This window comes from Notolepis coatsorum (assembly GCF_963971535.1).
Source record: "Notolepis coatsorum genome assembly, chromosome: 17".
Lineage (NCBI taxonomy): Eukaryota > Metazoa > Chordata > Actinopteri > Aulopiformes > Paralepididae > Notolepis > Notolepis coatsorum.
In genome coordinates this window covers 83,697,194-83,718,607 of record NC_140181.1, presented here as the reverse complement: position 1 = coordinate 83,718,607, position 21,414 = coordinate 83,697,194, and the positions used below count along the sequence as shown (strand labels likewise).

The 21,414-nt window shown below is 41.5% G+C and overlaps 1 protein-coding gene across 3 annotated transcripts; it reads right to left on the bottom strand.

The window, feature by feature from the left end:
- Positions 1–2,283: 2,283 nt before the first annotated feature.
- Positions 2,284–16,779, bottom strand: eif2d (eukaryotic translation initiation factor 2D). Of its 3 annotated transcripts, XM_084332775.1 has the most exons (15): positions 16,588–16,779; positions 15,436–15,626; positions 15,232–15,315; positions 15,045–15,135; positions 14,257–14,364; positions 11,592–11,869; positions 10,791–10,908; positions 8,592–8,637; positions 8,386–8,492; positions 6,125–6,280; positions 5,658–5,747; positions 4,222–4,317; positions 3,423–3,543; positions 2,577–2,751; positions 2,284–2,471 (listed from the first exon to the last, which is right to left on the bottom strand). In XM_084332775.1, the coding sequence occupies exons 1-15, from the start codon at positions 16,641–16,643 to the stop codon at positions 2,401–2,403; spliced, it is 1,788 nt and encodes a 595-aa protein (XP_084188901.1). In that variant the 5' UTR covers positions 16,644–16,779; the 3' UTR covers positions 2,284–2,400. The 3 variants fall into 3 exon arrangements, with proteins under 3 accessions (XP_084188901.1, XP_084188903.1, XP_084188902.1); XM_084332777.1 differs by lacking the exon at positions 16,588–16,779 and having other exon boundaries at positions 15,045–15,161; positions 15,436–15,574; XM_084332776.1 differs by lacking the exons at positions 2,284–2,471; positions 2,577–2,751 and adding an exon at positions 3,224–3,259.
- Positions 16,780–21,414: the final 4,635 nt, after the last annotated feature.

Here is a 21,414-nt window from a genome sequence, read left to right as displayed (position 1 = left end):
ATGAGGTGCAAGCATAGTCATAGTACCCTTGAATGAGTGCTCCTGCCAGTCTTCAGGGTATTCTTGTTTACCAGAGAGGAGATCCGGTACAAGAATCGAGTTCGTTGGTTGACTTTTTTTATTACATTGGATGCCATTTTGTCACAGGAGAGATTAGCCTCTAGGATGGAACCCAGGTAGGTAATTTCATCTTTCCTTGTGACAATATTGTCACCCACTGTAACTGAGAAGCCGTCGGTCTTGCTGAGTTTGTTATTTGAACCGAAGAGAATGGACTCTGTTTTGCCCATGTGTAATGATAGTTTGTTATCAGCGAGCCATATGCAGATTTTGCCTAGTTCCGAGCTGAGGGTTTTTTCAACCTGTAACTTGTTCTTGTCAGAGACCAGCAGGGCTGAGTCGTCCGCAAACAGGAACAAGTTGCAGTCACAAGCTGACGACATGTAATTTGCATAAATTAGGAACAGTAGCGGTCCTAGTATGCTTCCTTGTGTACATAGCACTATAGCCAGCATCTAGTGTGATAAAGTAGCTCTGGTAAGGCATGCAGCAGACCGATGTTAAGACTATTTCAACAGTACAAATAAAGTATAATTACATTTCCTGACATGATTATGGTAAAATAATATATATTTATCTAAACGTATGAAAAGCTACATTTAGAATTCGACATGAGGCTCATGAAATCTATTTCCATTTGCATTAGATGATGTGAGGCGACAGGGTCTCAACTTCTGACCTTGGTAAAGCTTGATGGAATGTGAGGGCTTCAGAGTAGAACTCTACAATCTGAGCTCACTAAATCTTTCTATCACGTACGTCCCGACACGCAGACACTGCAGTTTTACTGCTGAACTACTCATTATGTGACGAATGGTGGTCATTGTTCTGAGCCTCTAAATATGTAGCCTTTCATGTAATTTATTGCATTCCGTCCTTCACTATTGACAGGAAAATGAGGATCTGTCAGTGTTATGTAATTTGTGTGTTATGCAACACGAATTTGCTCAGCAAAGGTATATCAAAACCAAAAAAAGAAAAGCACAAAAGACACATGGTAAAACAATGTCCACCAATGTGGTTAATACTATAGTCAAGGAAGATATTATTTGAATTTATTTAACTATACTAATACTAGTATTTCATTTAGGATCCCTAGAATTGCAAAAGTAACCAAGAAACAGCTCAATTCTAGGTGATTGTTTAATATTGTTTGGTTAGATATTGTTTAATATTTATATAGAGGATCTTCCCCTTAAGTGTTTTTTTGTTGATGGCACCCTTAATTTCTCTTAGCACTCGCATGGAACAGTGTTAACTTGGTGTCAGTTTTGGCCTCCTTTTCTTGTTCTGGTGAATTTTCATATTTCACTGAATGTTTAATCTGATGGTAAATGGACTGCATATATATAGTGCTTTTATCCAAAGCCCTTTACAACGTATGCCTCACATTCACCCATTCACTCACACATTCACAGCGGCGACAATGATGCAAGATGCCAACCTGCTGGGAGCAGTTACCCACTGCTGGCAGGAGCCGGGATCGAACCGGGAACCTTTAGATTACCAGATGACCGCTCTACCTCCTGAGCCACCGTCAACCCCATAAATCATACACGTTTTTAAAGGCTCAACTTGCTTGAGGAAGAAAATCTTATCCTTGACAAAATTATTCAGTTAACCAGAGTCAGAGGTAAATTTTGCATCACACATAATGCGAAGCAACGCCTGGTCAGGACGTGTCTATTTTTTTTACCAACGGATTTCCAGTTCCGCGTTCTGCGATCTGATTGGCCACTGACGTTTCTGGTGCGATCTGATTGGCCACTGACGTTTCTGTCATGTGACATGTGCGCCCAATCGCGTGACGCCTGTGTCTTTGCCCATTTCCGCCTCGAACGGCACGCAAACTACCTAACGCCTAGTTTATCACTGGTTAAGCTTAGGCGACTCTTTCGAAGTTGGTTACGGTTAGAGTTTGGAATCAGGGCTGGTGTTCTATCGCCTTGCTCTAAGACAAACTCTTAACCAACTTCGAAAGAGTGCCTAAGCCTAACCGGTGAAAGAAACAGGCATCACACGACCAGAAACGTCAGTGGCCAATCAGATCGCATAACTGGAAATCCGTTTGTAAAAGTATTGACGCGGTCAGGACATGGCTGTCTGACTGAACCCAGTAGCTTCCCACAGAGCAGATTGAACAACCGCAGATCTAATGCAACACTAAAGCATATGCGCAAATCGTTCGGGTTGCTCTCCACAGTATGCATCAACCCAAACAAGTTGAAAAAAGTTAGTTTTATTGTATGAATGATGAACAGTTTGTTTGTTGATGTTGTCGTCTTCTCATACAGTACAGCATCTCTACAGATGGCAGATGGTAGAGGTTGTGAAGTTCTGCTATTTCTTCTTTCCAGTCTTTGTAGGTTTGTCTAGTCCTTGGATGTACTTACGAGGAATTTGGTACCGTTCTGAAAATCAAATAAAGAACCCGTTACAAACTGCATTTCATGTGGAAGAACATACCTTAGACAAAGTACCAGTCCATTTAAAATAATGTTAAGACGTTTACAAACCTAGCAGCAGTCTGCCGACCTGCTGGACCTGGTCGCCCTGGATCTGGACCAGGACTCGGTCCTTGGCTCCGGGGACGGGCTGCAGGACGGAGCTGGCCTGGACTCTGCGCTGCAGGGCTGTGGCCACGGCTGTGGGGTCCAGACCATAGACTTCCAGGTTCTTTATTAGGGTCACCTACAGCAGGCACATGGTGAGACTTTCAGACAGACATAAACAAACCATAGACCTACAGGTTCTTTATTAGGGTCACCTACAGCAGGCACATGGTGAGACTTTCAGACAGACATAAACAAACCATAGACCTACAGGTTCTTTATTAGGGTCACCTACAGCAGGCACATGGTGAGACTTTCAGACAGACATAAACAAACCATAGACCTACAGGTTCTTTATTAGGGTCACCTACAGCAGGCACATGGTGAGACTTTCAGACAGACATAAACAAACCATAGACCTACAGGTTCTTTATTAGAGTCACCTACAGCAGGCACATGGGTAAATCTGTTAATAAAGTTTTCAATCAAAGTCACCTACAGCAGGCACATGGTGAGACTTTCAGATAGACATAAACAAACCATAGACCTACAGGTTCTTTATTAGAGTCACCTACAGCAGGCACATGGTGAGACTTTCAGACAGACATAAACAAACCATAGACCTACAGGTTCTTTATTAGGGTCACCTACAGCAGGCACATGGTGAGACTTTCAGACAGACATAAACGGTAGATCACCAGAAGAAAAAGAAATACACCATCCACGATAGTGTAGCAAGAAAGAATATGGAGCAACAGGTTATTTACCCCATGGTGCCTACAGTATGTAACGGAGGTTCAGAATGATTACCTTCTTGTTGGAGCCCCTAGAAGCCACAGTGATGTCAATGGGCTCAACGTGTCCCTTCTTTCTGATGGGTGCTTGACCAGGGAACTCCAGCTGGTAGCACTCTTGCATTCTGGCTAGCGCCCTGCCAACACAAGGTGGCGATGTTTAGCCAAGTGCCTTGCAGTAGATGTGCAGCACCGGAGAGTACAGCTCTTAAATTAGAAGCCCTCTTCCCTTCACTCACTTGTGCAATAAAACTATTCCAAACGACTGCTTTATGGTGCAGATGACTCGATAGGTATCAGAATAACCAATAGTACACAGAAAAAGAGCAATACTTACATTATAATATATGTACTTATTTGTAATACCTAAATATGTCAATATATTACTCATGGCTATAACATAACGTACAATATGTCGCTTTTTGCTGTGGTCGATTAGTACTTTACTTACACATTTTAAGCAACATCGGTCTGCCAGCTTATCTGTAGTTTTTGAATGTAAAATGCAACTGATCATCAAATATCTAACATAAATGATGAAGTGATATGAACAAATCATAACCAAAAGGATTGTGCTTAATTATTTCCTCTACAACGATAATTATGTATTTAAGACAAATTGCCAAAACATTTATTAGTTTAAGGTAAAAACTCCTCTCCTGGCTACATTAGAGATCATGGCGACAGCATTATTTTGATTTAAAATAAAGACAAAAGACGACAGAGTGGCCGTTGATAGCCGTAATGTCCACTCAAAGATGTGGAGTGTCTTGATCAGAATGTGAGCAGGTTGTAGAGGTGGAGCGAGTCTTTACCTGCTAAAGAGATCATCCCACTTGAGAGCCTCTACTTCCTGGTACTCCGACCTCTCCAGCAGGCAGTCACACAGAATAGGGTCGATGTTGACGTAACTGGCAGGGAGGAATTATATCTGAGAATGACTAGTTCTGTAATAAAGAGCTGTATAATAATAGTTATTTGTAGTTTGAAAAAGTGCATTCCTCAAGGTCACACCACATGCAGTACCTAGCCCTAGAATGGCTGAAATTCCATACATTGCACATGTTCCATATACAGCCGTAGAACATGCAATTTGTTGGGCGGATTGAGAGAGTGTAAACTTTCCCAATAATGAATTGCTGTGACTGGCGGTCAGCTCTTGCCATATAGTATCAAATTCCTTTGAAAGTGCTGACAGAAAACGTATAATAATAATAACAATTCATTCATTGTATTTATAAAGCGCTTCTCAGGAACCCAAAGTCGCTGACATTAGGCGGGGAAAAACAGAGAAAACAAAAGGAACATAAGACCACGGGGAAACAGGGAAAACAGCATGATACACAGAAAACACAAGGCCACAGTAACAGAGATCAAAACAGGTTGGAGGGGGGGGGGGTTAAGGTTGGGGAAGGTTGAAGGCTAGGGCAAACAGGTGGGTTTTGAGGCGGGATTTGAAGGTGGAGAGTGTGGGGAAGTCTCTGATGGTCTGAGGGAGGGAGTTCCAGAGTCGAGGTGCAGTGCGTGAGAAGGTCCGATCACCAAAGTTTTTGAGCTTGGATGACGGGACAGTGAGGGAGGCAGTGGAGGAGGACCGGAGGGAACAGGTGGGGCGGTAAGGAAGAAGGAGATCAGTCAGGTAGGGGGGGGCGAGGCTGTGGAGGGCTTTGAAGGTGAGGAGTAGTGTTTTGAAGTTGATGCGTTCCTTGATCGGGAGCCAGTGGAGGACAGGAGTGATGTGTTCACAGGACCGGGTGTTAGGGTGTTATTTAGTCAAATATCTCCCCCTTTTCCACGAGATTCACACAAACCACGAGACGGAATGGCAAACACAGCAGAAACCTCCGTTAATGAGCCAGGTGTGTTCATAATTACCCCGCACCATATTTGTGATTAATGGAGGTTTCCATGTGATAGGTGCTGCTGTGTTTACCATCCCATTGCCTAGTACACAGCATGTGGTCAGTGTGAATCTTGTGGAAAATGGAGATATTAGACAAAATAAAACATTTCTGCCAGAACTTTCAAAAACAAATTTGACACTACATGTATATGACAAGAACTGACCGGCAGTCGCAGTAATTAATCGTCTGGCAAGTAAACAGACAAATTAGAATACCATGGGGGTGAATCCCCCCAATAAAGGACATGGAGTGTTCTGTGGCTGTATATGGAATACATGCAATGTATGGAATATTAGCCATTCTAGGGCTTAATGCAACACCATGAGATTTACATTCTATATGCTCACTTTTGATTGTGTTCATCCACCAGCTCATTCTTCTTGACGTACTCTGTAATAATAGACCTCACTTCGGCTGGCTGGAGTATCGTCCCTTTCCTGTGGGTCAGAAAAGACTTGCATCAGTGCAATGGATGCAACCAGATGTAAATCAGGTACAGACCGATTAAAGATTCTTTTGGCTCCCGATAACAATTTTGACACATGGGAGATTACATTTTCAACAACAAATTTAACAGCCGATGTATTTTTAAAAAGATTTAAAGACAGTATCACAAAAACAAACATAATTTATTTTGAATAATATAATATATGTACTAGAAATATCAGCAACGATTGAACTCAAAGCAAATTTTTGTATTTTAGCAAAACTTTAACTACAAACAAATAAGAATGTCAGGAATGCACAGATTCACACCAGACAGGAATCATGCGTGTGAACGAGAAAGCACCCTCCACGCAACAACAACACACACCTCTTCTTTGCATCCAGGAACAGATGCTCCAGGCGAGATGACACGGAGTAGAGGGTAGTGATCTCAGGGGGGTGGTATGACTCCTCCCCGCCCCCTCCCAGCTCTGCTGGAGTCTCTTCCACTGCAGTCTCCTCTGGGGCACGGAAGAAGCGCAGTCTGTAAAACAGTTATAATATAGTATATAGTTATGTAAAACAGTTATAATATAGTATATAGTTATCTAGTTATAATATAATAAGTAGGGGTGCACCGATATATCGGTCGGGTATCGGTATCGGCCGATAAGTGCCTTGTTGACTAACATAAGCTCAAATGTGCCGATGGCAGTAGCCGATAAATATCCATCAATTTGTGTCGCGTCAATCTGGCCCACACATTCAAACTTTGAAAAAAGTTTCAGTCAAGCGACCTGCACAACGCCGCCCCCACACACATACGCTACTGCATCAAAGTCACTACTTATGATTAACAAAGGCATTCGTTTTGTGGCATTAACGTTATATAGTTACACGTTCAATAACATCAGCGTATTTACCGGACCATAGCAAGCATTACTCATTCATATCTCAGTTGCTTCCTTTGCTCAGAGAGCCCGTACTGAGTTGTACCCATTCTGCAATCTGTTAATAAAGTTTTCAATCAGACAAATGTATAGAAAAGCTTTTATTATAACATTCGTTGCAGTAAAATCATTATGCCTCGTTTAGTACTCCTGTGGAGCGCTGGTAGTCCACTTGTGGCAGGCGGGGAGCTAAAGTTATTAGCTTTGTTGTTGATCTCGTGAAAATCAATGGCGGACATCCCGGAAGTAAAAAACGAAAAGGCGCTTGCCGATTGGTAAGAATAGCAGAGGAGGGTGCAAGCGGTGTGACGTAATTGGCAGAATCGACTGTCAATCAAAATTGTTCTGTTGCATTGCTTTGGTTGAGAGATAGTGTTTAGAGAGATGTTTCCTTTTTTTAAGTAAGTAAAGAGGCCTATGTTCATATCGGTGAGCACAATTTGTAACACAAAGAGACGTGTAGCCTATTTATTTATTTAATATTTTATTTATTCATTTTATTATTATTATTTTATTTGTTGCCATGCCTAAAATAATAGTCAAGCATAGGGCTAAAACATTTTCATAAACAATAATATAATTTTTTGTTATAGGTTATAATAAAAGCTTTTCTATACATTTGTCTGATTGAACTTTATTAACAGATTGCAGAATGGGTACAATACAGTACAGCTCAGTGGACTGGAGGATGAAGACCAGAAAAAGACTTTCGGCTTTTTTACATAAGGGTCCTTCATTTTCAATTCATCAAAACATTTAGAGACATACAAATATACAGTAGTTTCATAAAAAAAGAAAAAGAATTATATAAAAAAGAAATTATAATTTTCTTTTGTACCACAAATATCGGTATCGGCCGATTGTGTTAGTTGAACAATCAGTATCGGCGGCACATTTTCATATCGGTGCATCCCTAATAATAAGAGTAAATAATAGTAAAGAACACATTCTGGGCCAGGTTGCGAGTCTGAAGCTGAACTAAGATTGACTGAGCAGACTTACATCACACCAACACACATTCATACCAGTCTGTAACTGTTGCTTATACCGCTTCGGTGCCTTGCTCAGGGATACATTGATGGTAGTTGAGGGAGTCTAGAGCGACACTTCTCAGATAAGGGGGGGGGGGGTCTCTGACTTAGAACATTATCAAAATGGAGTTCTGTAGCCTAATGTGTATCAATTTGGGCATCTAAGACATAAACACATATGGGGTCCAAACATCTAGGCGGCCCAGGCAACACAACTAATTTGCAGTGGTGGAAGAAGTACACGGTTCCTTTACTTAAGTAAAAGTAGAAATACCCAGATGAATGAGTACTCTGTAAAGGTAAAAGTCACCCATTCAAATTCTACCTAAGTACATTCAATAGCAAATACTTTTACTTAAGTATCTAAAGTAAAAATTATGCATTCTACATGACGTTTGTGTATTCCAGTGTTTGGCAGCGTTCAAATCCTTGATCCATTGACCTCTATACAGTAGCTTATCTTAAAGTGGTATATGGTCCAGTTCTGCTGCTCTGATGAAAGGTTATGTTAAAGTGGTATGTGGTCCGGTTATGTTACTCTGATATAAAGTTTCCTAAAATGGAAATACTCACATAAAAGTTGCTAGAAATTGTACTTAAGTACAGCACTTGAGTAAAATGACTTAATTACTTTCCACCTCATTTGTTGTAGCCGAGGCTTGACTCACTGTTGATTCTTCCAGTCGACCTCCACGATGCTCTCCACCCCCTTCGTGAGCTCCTTCACGCGCACCAGCTTGTGTTGCTGCTGCATCGTCTGAAGGAACTTAGACAACTGTTGGCAGAAACCCCAAACACAGGTTCACCATTGAGGGACACGGTTCAAAATGCTGTCAATTATGTGCCCAAGAGTATCCACTTTCTGGATGTCTACCTTCTTATAGCTGGATTTCTTGATATCAAGTTGCTTTCCGCTTGGGCTGTAAAATAAGAAATGTTATTGGGGACGCATCTTAGTATACTGTACCAGATAAACCACACTCTATACTGTACCAGATAATCCATACTGTACTAGATAAAACCATACTGTATACTATACTGTACCAGATAAACCATACTGTAATCCAGATAACCCATACTATACCAGATAAACCATACTGTACCAGTAAATAATACTGTATACTGTACCAGATAAACCATACTGTATACTGTACCAGATAAAACATACTGTATACTGTACCAGATACACCATACTGTACCAGATAAACCATACTGTACCAGATACACCCAAATGTACCAGATAAACCCCTCTGCACAAAAAGGGCAGCAAATTAGACCCAGGCAACTACCGCCCTGTTTCTATTCTTACCTCCATCTCGAAAGTCATGGAGAAAATAGTCTACGAACAGGTCGAAAAGTACCTTGCGGAAAAAAATCTAATCTACGAATTCCAATCTGGCTTCAGAACGTCCCACTCCACTGACACATGCCTCCTCTATTTGAACGACCACATCAAACAAGAGGTGGACGCGGGCAAATACTGCGGCATGGTCATGCTGGACCTACAAAAGGCCTTCGACACTGTCAATCACTCCATTCTAATGGACAAGCTAAAAGCAATTGGTTTTGATAGCTTATCAGTGAGCTGGATGCAATCCTACCTGGAGGGGAGAGAACAGATGGTAAAGGTAAACGGTACTCCATCCCCCCCCTCACAGTGAGCTGTGGTGTTCCACAAGGAAGCATACTAGGACCGCTACTCTTCCTAATTTATGCAAATGACATGTCGTCAGCCTGTGACTGGAACTTGTTCCTGTTTGCGGACGACTCAGCCCTGCTGGTCTTTGACAAGAACAAGTTGCAGGTTGAAAAAACCCTCAGCTCGGAACTAGGCAAAATCTGCATATGGCTCGCTGATAACAAACTATCATTACACATGGGCAAAACAGAGTCCATTCTCTTCGGTTCAAATAACAAACTCAGCAAGACCGACGGCTTCTCAGTTACAGTGGGTGACAATATTGTCACAAGGAAAGACGAAATTACCTACCTGGGTTCCATCCTAGAGGCAAATCTTTCCTGTGACAAAATGGCATCCAATGTAATAAAAAAAGTCAACCAACAAACTAGATTCTTGTACCGGATCTCCTCTCTGGTAAACAAGAATACCCTGAAGACTCTGGCAGGAGCACTCATTCAAGGGTACTATGACTATGCATGCACCTCATGGTACCAAAGCACCTCAAAGGCGCTTAAAACAAAATTACAAACATCACAAAACAAACTGGTCAGACTACTACTTGACCTGAACCCCAGAACCCACCTCACCCCTGCCCACTTTGACAACCTAGGATGGCTTAGAGTAGACGACAGAGTACAGCAACTTGCAATGGGCCTGGTCTACAAGATACACTATACGACCGGGGTGCCCATGTACATGTCAAAATACTTCCCAAAGATCAGTGAATACCACAACCACTACACCAGAGGAAGCTCAACAAATCATGTTAAACCCAGATTCGGCTCAAACAAGGGACTAAACACGTTTCGCAATTATGCCACAACAATGTGGAACGCCCTAGCCAAAGCTGTAAAGGAATGTGAATCCCTGCCCACATTCAAAACCGCTCTTAAAGAGCACCTACGGGAGGCTGCAATTCGAAACTGGCCACCGTAAATGCCCAAAACCCCCACCACCTCCTAATAGACAGTCTCCTCCCCACCGCATGTATATATTCCCTCCCCGCCGTATGTATATTTCTCTCCCACCCACCCACCCCCTCCTAATGTACAGTCCCCTCCCAATCATATGTATATACTCTGTCAGGATCTAGGGGTAACAGTACTGTATATTTGAATACCGTTTATGTCACAAATGTATCAGTACTAAATACCTATATGTCCCTATGCCATAAATGTCATGTATGTCATAAATGTCTATATGAATTGAAAATGGGGGACCCTGATGGAAACAAGACAAACGTCTTTCTCAGGTCTGCATCCCCTTAACAATTGTATGTATTGAGCCGTACTGTATTGTACCCATTCTGCAATCTGTTAAATAAAGTTTTCATTCATTCATTCATTCATTCACCCAAATACACCAAACTGTAACAGATCAACCATACTGTACCAGCAGGAGAACATGTGGATTCTGAGGAAGGTGCTGGTCAACAGGGGCAGATCTGACTTTTTGACTTTGCTCTTCAGGGCATGAAGGAAACACTGCAGCAACAGGTCATCCATCAGCTCTGGTAAAACCACACATGAGACTTTAAGTGACTTTCATAGTTCATTGTTTGCTAAACATGCCATCAAGCACTAATATATCAGTACTCAATCAGAAAAAGCTACACAATGACTAAACTCCTTGGCACAGGAAATGTACTGATGTAGTTGTATGAACAGTCTCAAAATGTACTGATGTAGTTGTATGAACAGTCTCAAAATGTACTGATGTAGTTGTATGAACAGTCTCAAAATGAACTGATGTAGTTGTATGGACAGTCTCAAAATGTACTGATGTAGTTGTATGGACAGTCTCAAAATGTACTGATGTAGTTGTATGAACAGTCTCAAAATGTACTGATGTAGTTGTATGAACAGTCTCAAAATGTACTGATGTAGTTGTATGGACAGTCTCAAAATTAACTGATGTAGTTTGTATGAACAGTCTCAAAATGTACTGATGTAGTTGTATGGACAGTCTCAAAATGTACTGATGTAGTTGTATGGACAGTCTCAAAATGTACTGATGTATTGGTATGAACAGTCTCAAAATCTCCTTCAAGGCAACAATAAGAAATAAAATATTTTACTTCTCAACTCCATAAAGCTCATTTATAACTAACAATCTAATGTGGAAGTCTGTGTGCATTGCTTGTATAGAGAAGTTATAACAGTAAAGTCAATGTAACCCAGTGTAGCCGGTTACCTTGTGGTGTTCTCTGATCCTCCGGGTCTTGCTCCTCTTCCTCGTTGTCTCGCTGCTCTTCCTCCCTCTCAGCCAGGCACAGGTCCTGGATGACAGGACAGGACTGGTCTGTGCCAAAGTCACCAGCACCACACTGTTCCTCCACAACCGTCTCAACCTCCTCCTCCTCCCCTTCGTTATCCTCCTCCTCTACATCCTCTTCATCCCCTTCATCTCCATTCACTTCAACACATTCACCATCCGGAACAGGAGGAGGACCAGACTTATCTCCAAATGCCCTGACAGGAAAAAAAATAATAATAATAATAATTGATCATTCTACTTGTAAATAATGCTTCTGTATTATTATTTATTTTGTTTACATTTTCATATACTACCTTCCATGTCAAGCCATTCAGGTAATATAGTACAATGAAAGATTTTGGGACCTTCCATCCAGTCTGCAGGCACCTTTTTTTCAGTTCTGCAAATCTACCTTTATCAACTGACCTCTAATGGGCAGGATGTAACACATACTGGCTTTCTTGGTTCTGTATGAGCCCCCTAAGATTGTGCTTCATACAGTAAAAAGGTAAAAGACTAAACACTATACAAAATATACAATATATAAAACAAAAATGTACAAAATGCAAAATGCAGAATGAGGTAGAAGTGCAAATGTGTACGAATAAATACGGTGTAATGTTTAAAAGTGTTTAACTCATTGAGCGTAATCGTTTTTTTAATTATTATTATTCTAAACAGTCACGCGGACCTTAGTGTGTGTTCTAGGGACCTCTGTGTTAGTTAGAACTGAAATGACGATCGAATCCCGACAGGTGGCAGTATCGCCTACCTTTTTAACTGGGCTAGTTTAGTGTGCCCCCCCCCCCCCCCCCCACGACGCAGCCAGAGTACTAGAGAGAAGCGAGCAACAGTGAGTAGAGAGGTATAATGGTAGAGCCATATGAAATCCGCGTTCAAGGAATCGCGGACGGAATCGCGGAATTTACCAATAAAAATGGAATCAACTGTAAAACGTGGAATATTGCAGAATTTGGCCTAATCTGGACTGAAATTCCGTTTTCGGGAGGAGATCGAACTTTTGGTGCAAAGCAAACATGACCGGGGACGCTACAGCGTGTTACACACAACACGCAGCAGTGTCCACGCGTCTGGCTGCTTCGGTGTTAACGTCGTCAAGAAGCTAAGAAATTCCGCAATAAGGCCCAAATTCAGAGCAGAGCAGTATCCTAATGACTTTTATGCCTCCGGCGATAAGGTGTTTTGCCAATTCTGTCAACGTACCGTGGACTGGACCCACAAAAACACGTGCAAAGATCACTCTCCAAAAGCCAAAACACACCAGCTCTCTAATGATGATACAGCTAGAGGGCGAGGCTAATCACTGACACTATTGTGATTAAATAGCTATGTAACGTTACAGTACATAGGACTATAGATGGAAATGATAGCTTCTTGCTAAATCTGGTGCACCCATCCATTTTGTTTAATGCAAATGATTGTCAGTACACACTGTCCTTTATAAACTAAAGGTGCCTAAATTATGCATTACTATATTTCATCACAATATAATAGATATAGCTAGGCTACTGACATTGTCATTGTGATAATGTCAGTAGTAGCTAGCTGTATCTATTGTTTACACTTGAAATGTGTATTTTTATTTTGTGTGCATTTTTATTTTGTCACAATATTATTTGAAAATATTGTGTAAAATTGAACTGTATTTCTGAGTTGCAGCACTTAAAAACATTAAATGGACTGTTATATCTTATTAAATTGTGGACATTTATTAATTCCCACTTATTAGACACTATTTCTGATGGTAAAATGGGCATAAAAAGCTAAATACAGAATTCTGAAATATTAAAACGGAAAAAAATGAATTTGGGGGGAAATAAAATGGAATTTGGAAAATAATAAAACGGATTTCATATGGCTCTATATAATGGCGATCGTGCATTTTGGAGACTATTATGAAGAGGACAAAACTATCACCAGACTACATTGGACTCAGCACTTATGGTAAATCATAAAAATACTAGTCAAACCGGCCGAGGAGGTAACATTATTTGTCGCCGAGTTGAGAGATCCCCAGACTACAGCCAACTAACGTTCGGCAATGGCGATCGCCTAGAGCAAACTATTGGAGATTATTATGAAGAGAACAAACAGTGACGATCCATCCATAACATAAGGTGCGTTTTCACCAGACTATGTTGGATTCTAGTATTTTCAAACAGGCTGTTAGGATGTATGTTCCTGGATGTAACGTTACCCTGGCGCTGCTAACGGGCTAACTAACATTATATTTATTGATCCTGTTCTGACCTAAGACACTTGGAACAAGAGTGGACAGGGTTTTGGTGGACCTGCTGACAAAAGGTAACGTCTATTTTACCGAACCCCATCATAAAACATGCCTTTGTAATTATCCCAGTGTCGTAAAATGGTCAAAAAAGCTGGCTCCAGGGAGTAAAGATGGAAAAACAGTGTGGCAGTCAAAGAGTTAAAGTGAGTGTGTGCATGTGTATGTTGTGTGCAGTGAATGTAGAATGGATGAATTATGTTACATTGAGTCCACATTGAGCAGTCTGATGGCCCGGGGATAACGATGTTTTTCTGCATGGCTGTAATGTGGCGGTGGAATGAAGCCACTCACCATAGACTGTCCATGTATGTGTGAATGACGGAGACTCCTCTGCCTTTCATACCCAGACCGGACATCTCTGCTCTTGACATGGTAGCGGTGCCCACGGCCACAGGAGCCCTGGACAACAAACAACCAGTAGTGAGTGACGAGTAGAATCAAACAACCAATACTGAGTGAGCAGTAGAATCAAACAACCAGTAGTGAGTGACCAGTAGAATCAAACAACCAGACGGTGATTGTGAGGAAAATGCACAGACATATGAAATATGAATGTATACAATATTGAATATGGAGTGATGTGTATTGAATGTAGTTTTTTGTAAGTATTGCATTGTCCTGCAAGGTGAGATTGTATTGTTCTCATACCTTGTGTATTAGTGTTACGGAATCCATAATCTAGCGGATTGTGTACACACATGTTAAGTGTGTTAGCCTACATAGACAGAATGGAGTTAGCTGGCAGACCGAACAAAAATACATGTTTACTCAGGACTGTGGCGAAGGTAAGAAGAGAAAGTAGATTTATTGGCACATGCGCAATAATAAACATGACGACAGTCGACAGGTCCTCGCAGGAACCAACAGTTGTCTAATGATAGTGCCTGTAAATGAGACTATACATCATAATACTAGTCTTAGTACATTATGTCCAACAATTAGTATGTTCAGCAATTAGCATACATTGTTTTATCTAATCTCATGCACTACTGTCACCACGGCAACTTCCTGTACACCATCTACAGTGTGTATTGCCCCTTGATGAATAAAGTGTTTCTGGTTTGTAAAACATACAGTACCTATTGCCAACCACGGTGACCGCACAACAGTCGCCCTGCTTTACATCTGGGAGACCATTTGAAGGCACCACCACTCCTGGCAGCATAAGATCTTCAGAGAGGCACAGAAGTGACTTTCTTATGTTCATTATTAAATATGACAATGCTACATATCCACATCAGCCTTGTTCCAGGAAAATAGGCTTACCTGCCCCTCCGATTAACTTCTGAAGCACTGCAGGCCATGTGGTAAATGCTGGCAAGACTGTAGGATAGTGCCAAAGCGTATACACTGAAAAATATGACGTACAGTACAGTGAAATACATATAATTAATTGCATTATAATTTATCATGAAAGATACATCATTTCATTAAATAAGTTCCGTCACGTCAACTCAATAGCTAGCTAACCTGTTGGATAGAGTCGCTTCTCAAGTTCGAAGAAGAGTGGGTTTTTATGAAGAACATAGAGTGTGACAGAATCTCCCTTGTGTGCATAAATCTTTACAACATTCAGTTCTTCTTTGTTGGGGATCAACTCTGACAGTTCCTCTGCAGACAGGGAGGGAAAGGCTGTGGATATATCAGCTTTGAGCTTCCTCCTACAGTAGAGGACAAAGAGAAAAAATATTCTGTTTGTGTATGATCAGCAACCATGTGACAAGAATCTTTGGGATTGAGACCAGAATTCTTTATGGACCAAAAGCAGAACACTGGTCCTGTGTTTCATGCTGCATGAATGAATGAATGAAAACTTTATTAACAGATTGCAGAATGGGTACAGTACAGTACAGCTCAATACATACAATTGTTAAGGGGATGCAGACCAGAGAAAGACTTTCGTCTTGTTTACATCAGGGTCCCCCATTTTCAATTCATCGTAACATATATGACATACAGATAGACAGTACTGCTACATCTATAAATGTATGACATACCAGATTTGCAAATACAGTACTGTTTGTGATACGAAAAGAGTCCAGAAAAAAGTATATACATTTGACGTAGAAACTGTACATTAGAGGAGGTTGGGTAGGTGGGGGGTACTGTACATTGGAGGTGGTTGGGTGGGTGGGGGAGGTTGGTATGTTATGATTAATTGAAAATGGGGGACCCTGATGTAAACAAGACGAAAGTCTTTCTCTGGTCTGCATCCCCTTAACAATTGTGTGTATTGAGCTGTACTGTATTGTACCCATTCTGCAATCTGTTAATAAAGTGTTCAATCAATCAATGGGTGGATAAACATAGCTTACGTTAGCCACTTCTCTCGCTAATTAGTACTCCCTGGCAGCCAGGTGTACGATCTAGATTCTGGACGATAACGGGTCACAATTCACAGTATGAACCAGGTCTAATAGATCAAGATAGTTGTGGCCTTTCCAGGTCGTGTTTTTAAGAAGGAAAGAAAGCATAATTAAAATGTACTGATAAACTAAAAACATTTGACGTGGTCAGTCACTCCAAAATAAACACCAGAATAAAATATGTAACCGTTGAGAAAAGCATAATACATCACACATTGAGTTGATAATATTGTTTACTAGGACTAGCGTCACTCACCTGTCAGAACCTTTAATCACGGTGTTGGACTTGACACGAAACGCCTTAGCAAACATAATGTAAAATAAATAATATATATTGTCAACAATTAGATAATGAATTCAATCAAATTCTTAAATGTGTTACATTTCAGTCAGGGAACTCCAATTGTCTACATTAGACACCAAACTTGCATACTGCAAGTAATGTGCATGTTGGTGCAACACCGAATTCTACCCGACAGGAAACTGTGGCAATGCGGTAGCTGCACTTTTGTTCCGGGACAGAACATTGTATTACATTTAATTAGAATAAAATGAATTGTCATCGTACAGCACAACAACAATAGCATAGCAATAGCATAACAAAGAACGAGAAGTGTAAAACCAAAATACAAGCCCTGTGGGGGTTTGCTTGAGCTGTGGAGCTCTCACTATATGTGACAAATGGTCCCGACTCCCGACTGGAAGGATGAGACATTTCTTATAAATTGTGCTTTTTTAAGGAAACTGTCCTTCTGTAAACTGCAAGTTACATTGTTAATTTAGTTTGTATTTACTTTTCTAGTTTAAGTTAATTCAATTAAAGAAATTGTAACTACAATATTGTATCTACAATTACATTTAAAACATTGTTTGTTTTTCAACCATATCGGTTGACAATATAATTTCTTTATTGAAGGCTACATCCTGCTACCTTTTTCAGCTTCTCTATTTCAAGGCAATATTTACAAAAACATATATATATATAGTGGTATAACTAGTATAGGTATGGATATATACAGATATAGATTATAGTATATACAGTGTGTATATAAACAGGAATATTGTATGTATACACAGGATATGCATATATATATGGTAAATGGACTGCATTTATATAGTGTTTTTATCCAAAGCACTTTACAACTTGTGTGTGTCTCACATTCACCCATTCATTAACATTATTCACACACCGATGGCGGAAGCAACCATGCAAGGTACCAACTCATCTGGAGTAGTGTTGCTCAAGGACACTTTGACACACTGCCGGGAGGTGACAGAATTTAACCGGGAACCTTCAGATTACCAGACGACCGTTCTACCTCCTGAGCCCCCATATATATATATATATGTGTGTGTGGTACAATATTATTGTACATGGCTATCATACAGTGTTATATGGGTAGACTACAGTTTGAGGTAGGTAGTTATTATTACAGTGTAAGGTGGTTGAAGGCAGTAGATGGGTATACACTGAGTATATGGCAACAGAGTTTGTACAGTATGGGGGTGGGGCTCCCTATAGCGTGTCCCAGAGGGAACAAGGGCAAACAGTCTGTGATTCGGATGAGAGGTGTCCTTGACAATGCTGTGTGCCTTCCTCAAACACCATTTGTGATGAATAGTCTCAATTGCAGGAAGTGATGTATCAGTGATGTTTTGCACGGTTTTCACCACCCTCTGCAGTGCTTTCCAGTCTGAGGCAGTGCAGTTGCCATACCAGACTGTGATGCAGTTAGCTTTCTATGGCACACCGGTAAAATTTCACCAGCATCTGAGGAGACAGGTGGCTTTCCTCAGTCTCCTCAGTGTAGCAGGGTGGATTATCCCTGCTTCGTGGGAACGGGTGGGCACAATCACTGGGTAGCGAGACACAGTAGAGCTCTGTCTGTGAAGTAGCTTCTATCCCCAGGCCATCAGGCTGCTAAACGAACAATGAATGAACACTACACAACAACAACCACCAAACACACATAGCACACACATCCACACGCACACACTCACTTTAAACAAACACACTGTAGCACCCACTACACACACTTTATAGCACACACCCACTTTAAACAAACACACTGTAGCACCCACTCCCCACACTTTATATTTATGGATGAAGGATTGCACTACAACTCGTACACCTTACTGTAAATTGTACCTAAAATTGTACCTCATCCCATTTCTGCTTTGCACTAGATAGTACTGTACATTAGTACACTGCATAGTATTGTGTATTGTATATTATATGGTAACTCAGAACATTGTACATATGTCTATACCGAACAACTGTGACCTCATTCTTCTTCTAAATTCATGCTATATTATGTTATTATGTTATTTGATACTATCTTGTCTAGCACAGTCTCTGGAGCGTAACAGTAAGAAGCATTTTGTATGAAAGTATTCTGTACTTCTGTATGACAACTATTAAAGAACTTGAACTTGAACTTGTCTGACTGCACCTCCGTCTTTGAGTCTGGAGCTTCAACTGGAGGCTGGCAGTGTGAGTGGATGGGGCCCGGGATTTACCAACCTGGTCTGGTACTCTGGTCTTCCTCCCCTGCAGCAGGGCGGTCAGCAGTACTCCCCAACACGCTCCCACTTCCCCCAATTACTCCTGTGACCCTCCCACACCTAGTGACTGAATTGTAAGTAAATAACTTGGTTCCCCCCGCAAGCAGTACCCTCCCTCAGTGACACTAGAAACCTTACAATAAAAAGGGAAAGGTGGAATAGGAAGGGGTTAATTGTATTAACGTTACCCACACCAAAGGAGTTGTTAAACGGCTCATGAATGGACACGCACACAGAACTCCTATCTAATTCTTTATAGTTAATTATACTGGTCAGTTACAAAGATTTAAAGGCACTGGATCAAATAGAATGAAATCTTACTATTACCCAATTTGTAACTCAATACCTTATGTCCACGTATATTCTACACACACCTCTGTGTTAGTACCAGGAATAACATACTTTAATGCATTTGACTCATCGCCCACGTCTGGGTCAGTACCATGTATAAGACCTCTAGTCTGTAACCTCCCCACTGGGAAAGGGTTGATTAGATGGGAAATTATTATTAAAGACACAACACGTTATCACACTCAAAGGAAATAAAAAATGTGGGCCCACAATACCAAACAAAAGTCCTATACTAATGCCGGCATATATTGTTGATGGGGTACCCCTATGAACTGTAGTTAGCAACGTTAGCTTCGCCCGCAGGCCGCATCACACTGTGTACTGTGCAATAAGATCCTGGGCACCGAAGCCCTAATGTACTCAACCAAGATGGCGGCCTCGCCGCGCCACCACCGTCCGGATAGCAAGATGGCGTTGAACGCTCTCGGCACGGGCGCTAGCAAGCGGGGCTGGAGCAGAGGGGCAGTAGTGGGCTGAGGGCGCGTGCTGGGTGATGGCGACCTCTGCTGGTCGGGACGAACTCCCGTGTTGACTGAAGACAGCCGGTGCAGAGTCGACGTTGACGCCGTCACGCCGGTGAAGACTGGTTGTAGACAGCCGGTGCTGTGTCGATGCGCATCCATAAACTTGCCCTCACTGACACTGAAGCTACACTCTGGGTCCCAAACAGCCCTCCTGCTAGCCGTGATATATAATAACGCAGGGTGTCTCTAAACACCGGTCCTCTTCACGCCACGCTGGCGGGGCACCTCCCTAGAGGGAATATCTTTAACTTAAGCCACACTTGGCTATACCGCATTTCTTCTAGGATAACTCGTTGTATCGCTAGGGTATTCAGTAGGGAAACATGCAACACGCTACTACGTTTACTTTTATAGGATAACCCGTAATATACTCAAGTTCAATCCGTTCACCCGTGGTCCACTACGGGGCTCTGTCCAGACACGACCGAACCGATCCAAGTCCAATGTCGAAGAGGCTGGTTCCTCGCACTTCCGTCTCAGTTGGCTTGCTTCCTTCTCCGTCTCTCTCGTACGCTCTCTGCCTGCCACCGGCGCCCCCTGCTGGTACCGCCTACTAGCCCCAAAGGGAAACACTGAGTGGAGAATATGATCCAGGGTTATTGTTCATAATCCATATTCCAGCCGGTAGAACAAGGAGGAGCCTGCGTCGTTGTTCGAGGGAATATTAATGGTGACTAATTAGTAGGTCTTGGTGCATCAGGGGAGATAAAAAGGCAAGTCAGCACTTCTGAATAATAGCCATATTTTCAGGGTGCTACATCAGGAAGAAAAGATGCTGGTGAGCTTTATTGACCAGTGTTGAGGTCTGAAGCTGGAGACACATCGGCAATCTCCGTCCCATTGATATGGATGAACACGTGCCATGATGAGCTCCTTGGTTTTCTTGGTGTTGACTAAATCTAGAATTATTGCATATTATCGGTGCACTGAGGGAAATTATGCACTCTGCAACTTTAAGAAATGCATTTGTGGGTTATGTGTGACTGCTTGACCTTTTAGCATTTTGTTGTTCCTCAGCCTAGAATATTTCGAAATAAATTTATTCTGCACTTTGTTGCTACAGCTTTCATGCAGTCATTGATTCTATATATTATATATATATATGTACAATATCTACAATTTGAAACAAAGTATTTTGCCTGCCATATAAGCGGTGGTTTGTCTCTTTAAATGATGTGTCTGTGATCTGAGAGTGATTACGGCATAGGCTACAAATACAGCTTACGTATATATAGCTAGTAGTGTTTTTCAAAGTCCCTAAAACATATTGTTTTTTAAGACGAAGGTATTATCAACTTCAAGAATATGAATGTCGGGAAAGAACAGATGAATTGAAAATGGGGGACCCTGATGTAAACAAGACGAAAGTCTTTCTCTGGTCTGCATCCCCTTAACAATTGTATGTACTGAGCTGTACTGTACTGTACCCATTCTGCAATCTGTTAATAAACTTTTCAATCAATCAATCAATCACAGTTTCCTTTACGGCAAGTCCTCTTCAATAAACCCCTCCTTCCCCCGTGATTTTTGTCCGTAGCCTATGTGTGCGACGACGCTCTCTGATAGGCTAGCGTCTTCGCACACATAGTCTACGGAAATAAATCACGCCTCCTTCTCCGGTGCTTCCAGCACGAAGATGGGCA

What these genes read in the sequence shown, in the direction of transcription:
- eif2d (XM_084332775.1), bottom strand. Translation starts at nt 16,643, where the DNA reads ATGTTTGCTAAGGCGTTTCGTGTCAAGTCCAACACCGTGATTAAAGGT. An exon ending in TGGGATGATCTCTTTAGCAG is followed by an intron (nt 3,544 to 4,221) that starts GTAAAGACTCGC and finishes TTGTGTTGGCAG; the next exon opens with GGCGCTAGCCAGAATGCAAG. An exon ending in GGTCGGCAGACTGCTGCTAG is followed by an intron (nt 2,472 to 2,576) that starts GTTTGTAAACGT and finishes TTTGATTTTCAG; the next exon opens with AACGGTACCAAATTCCTCGT.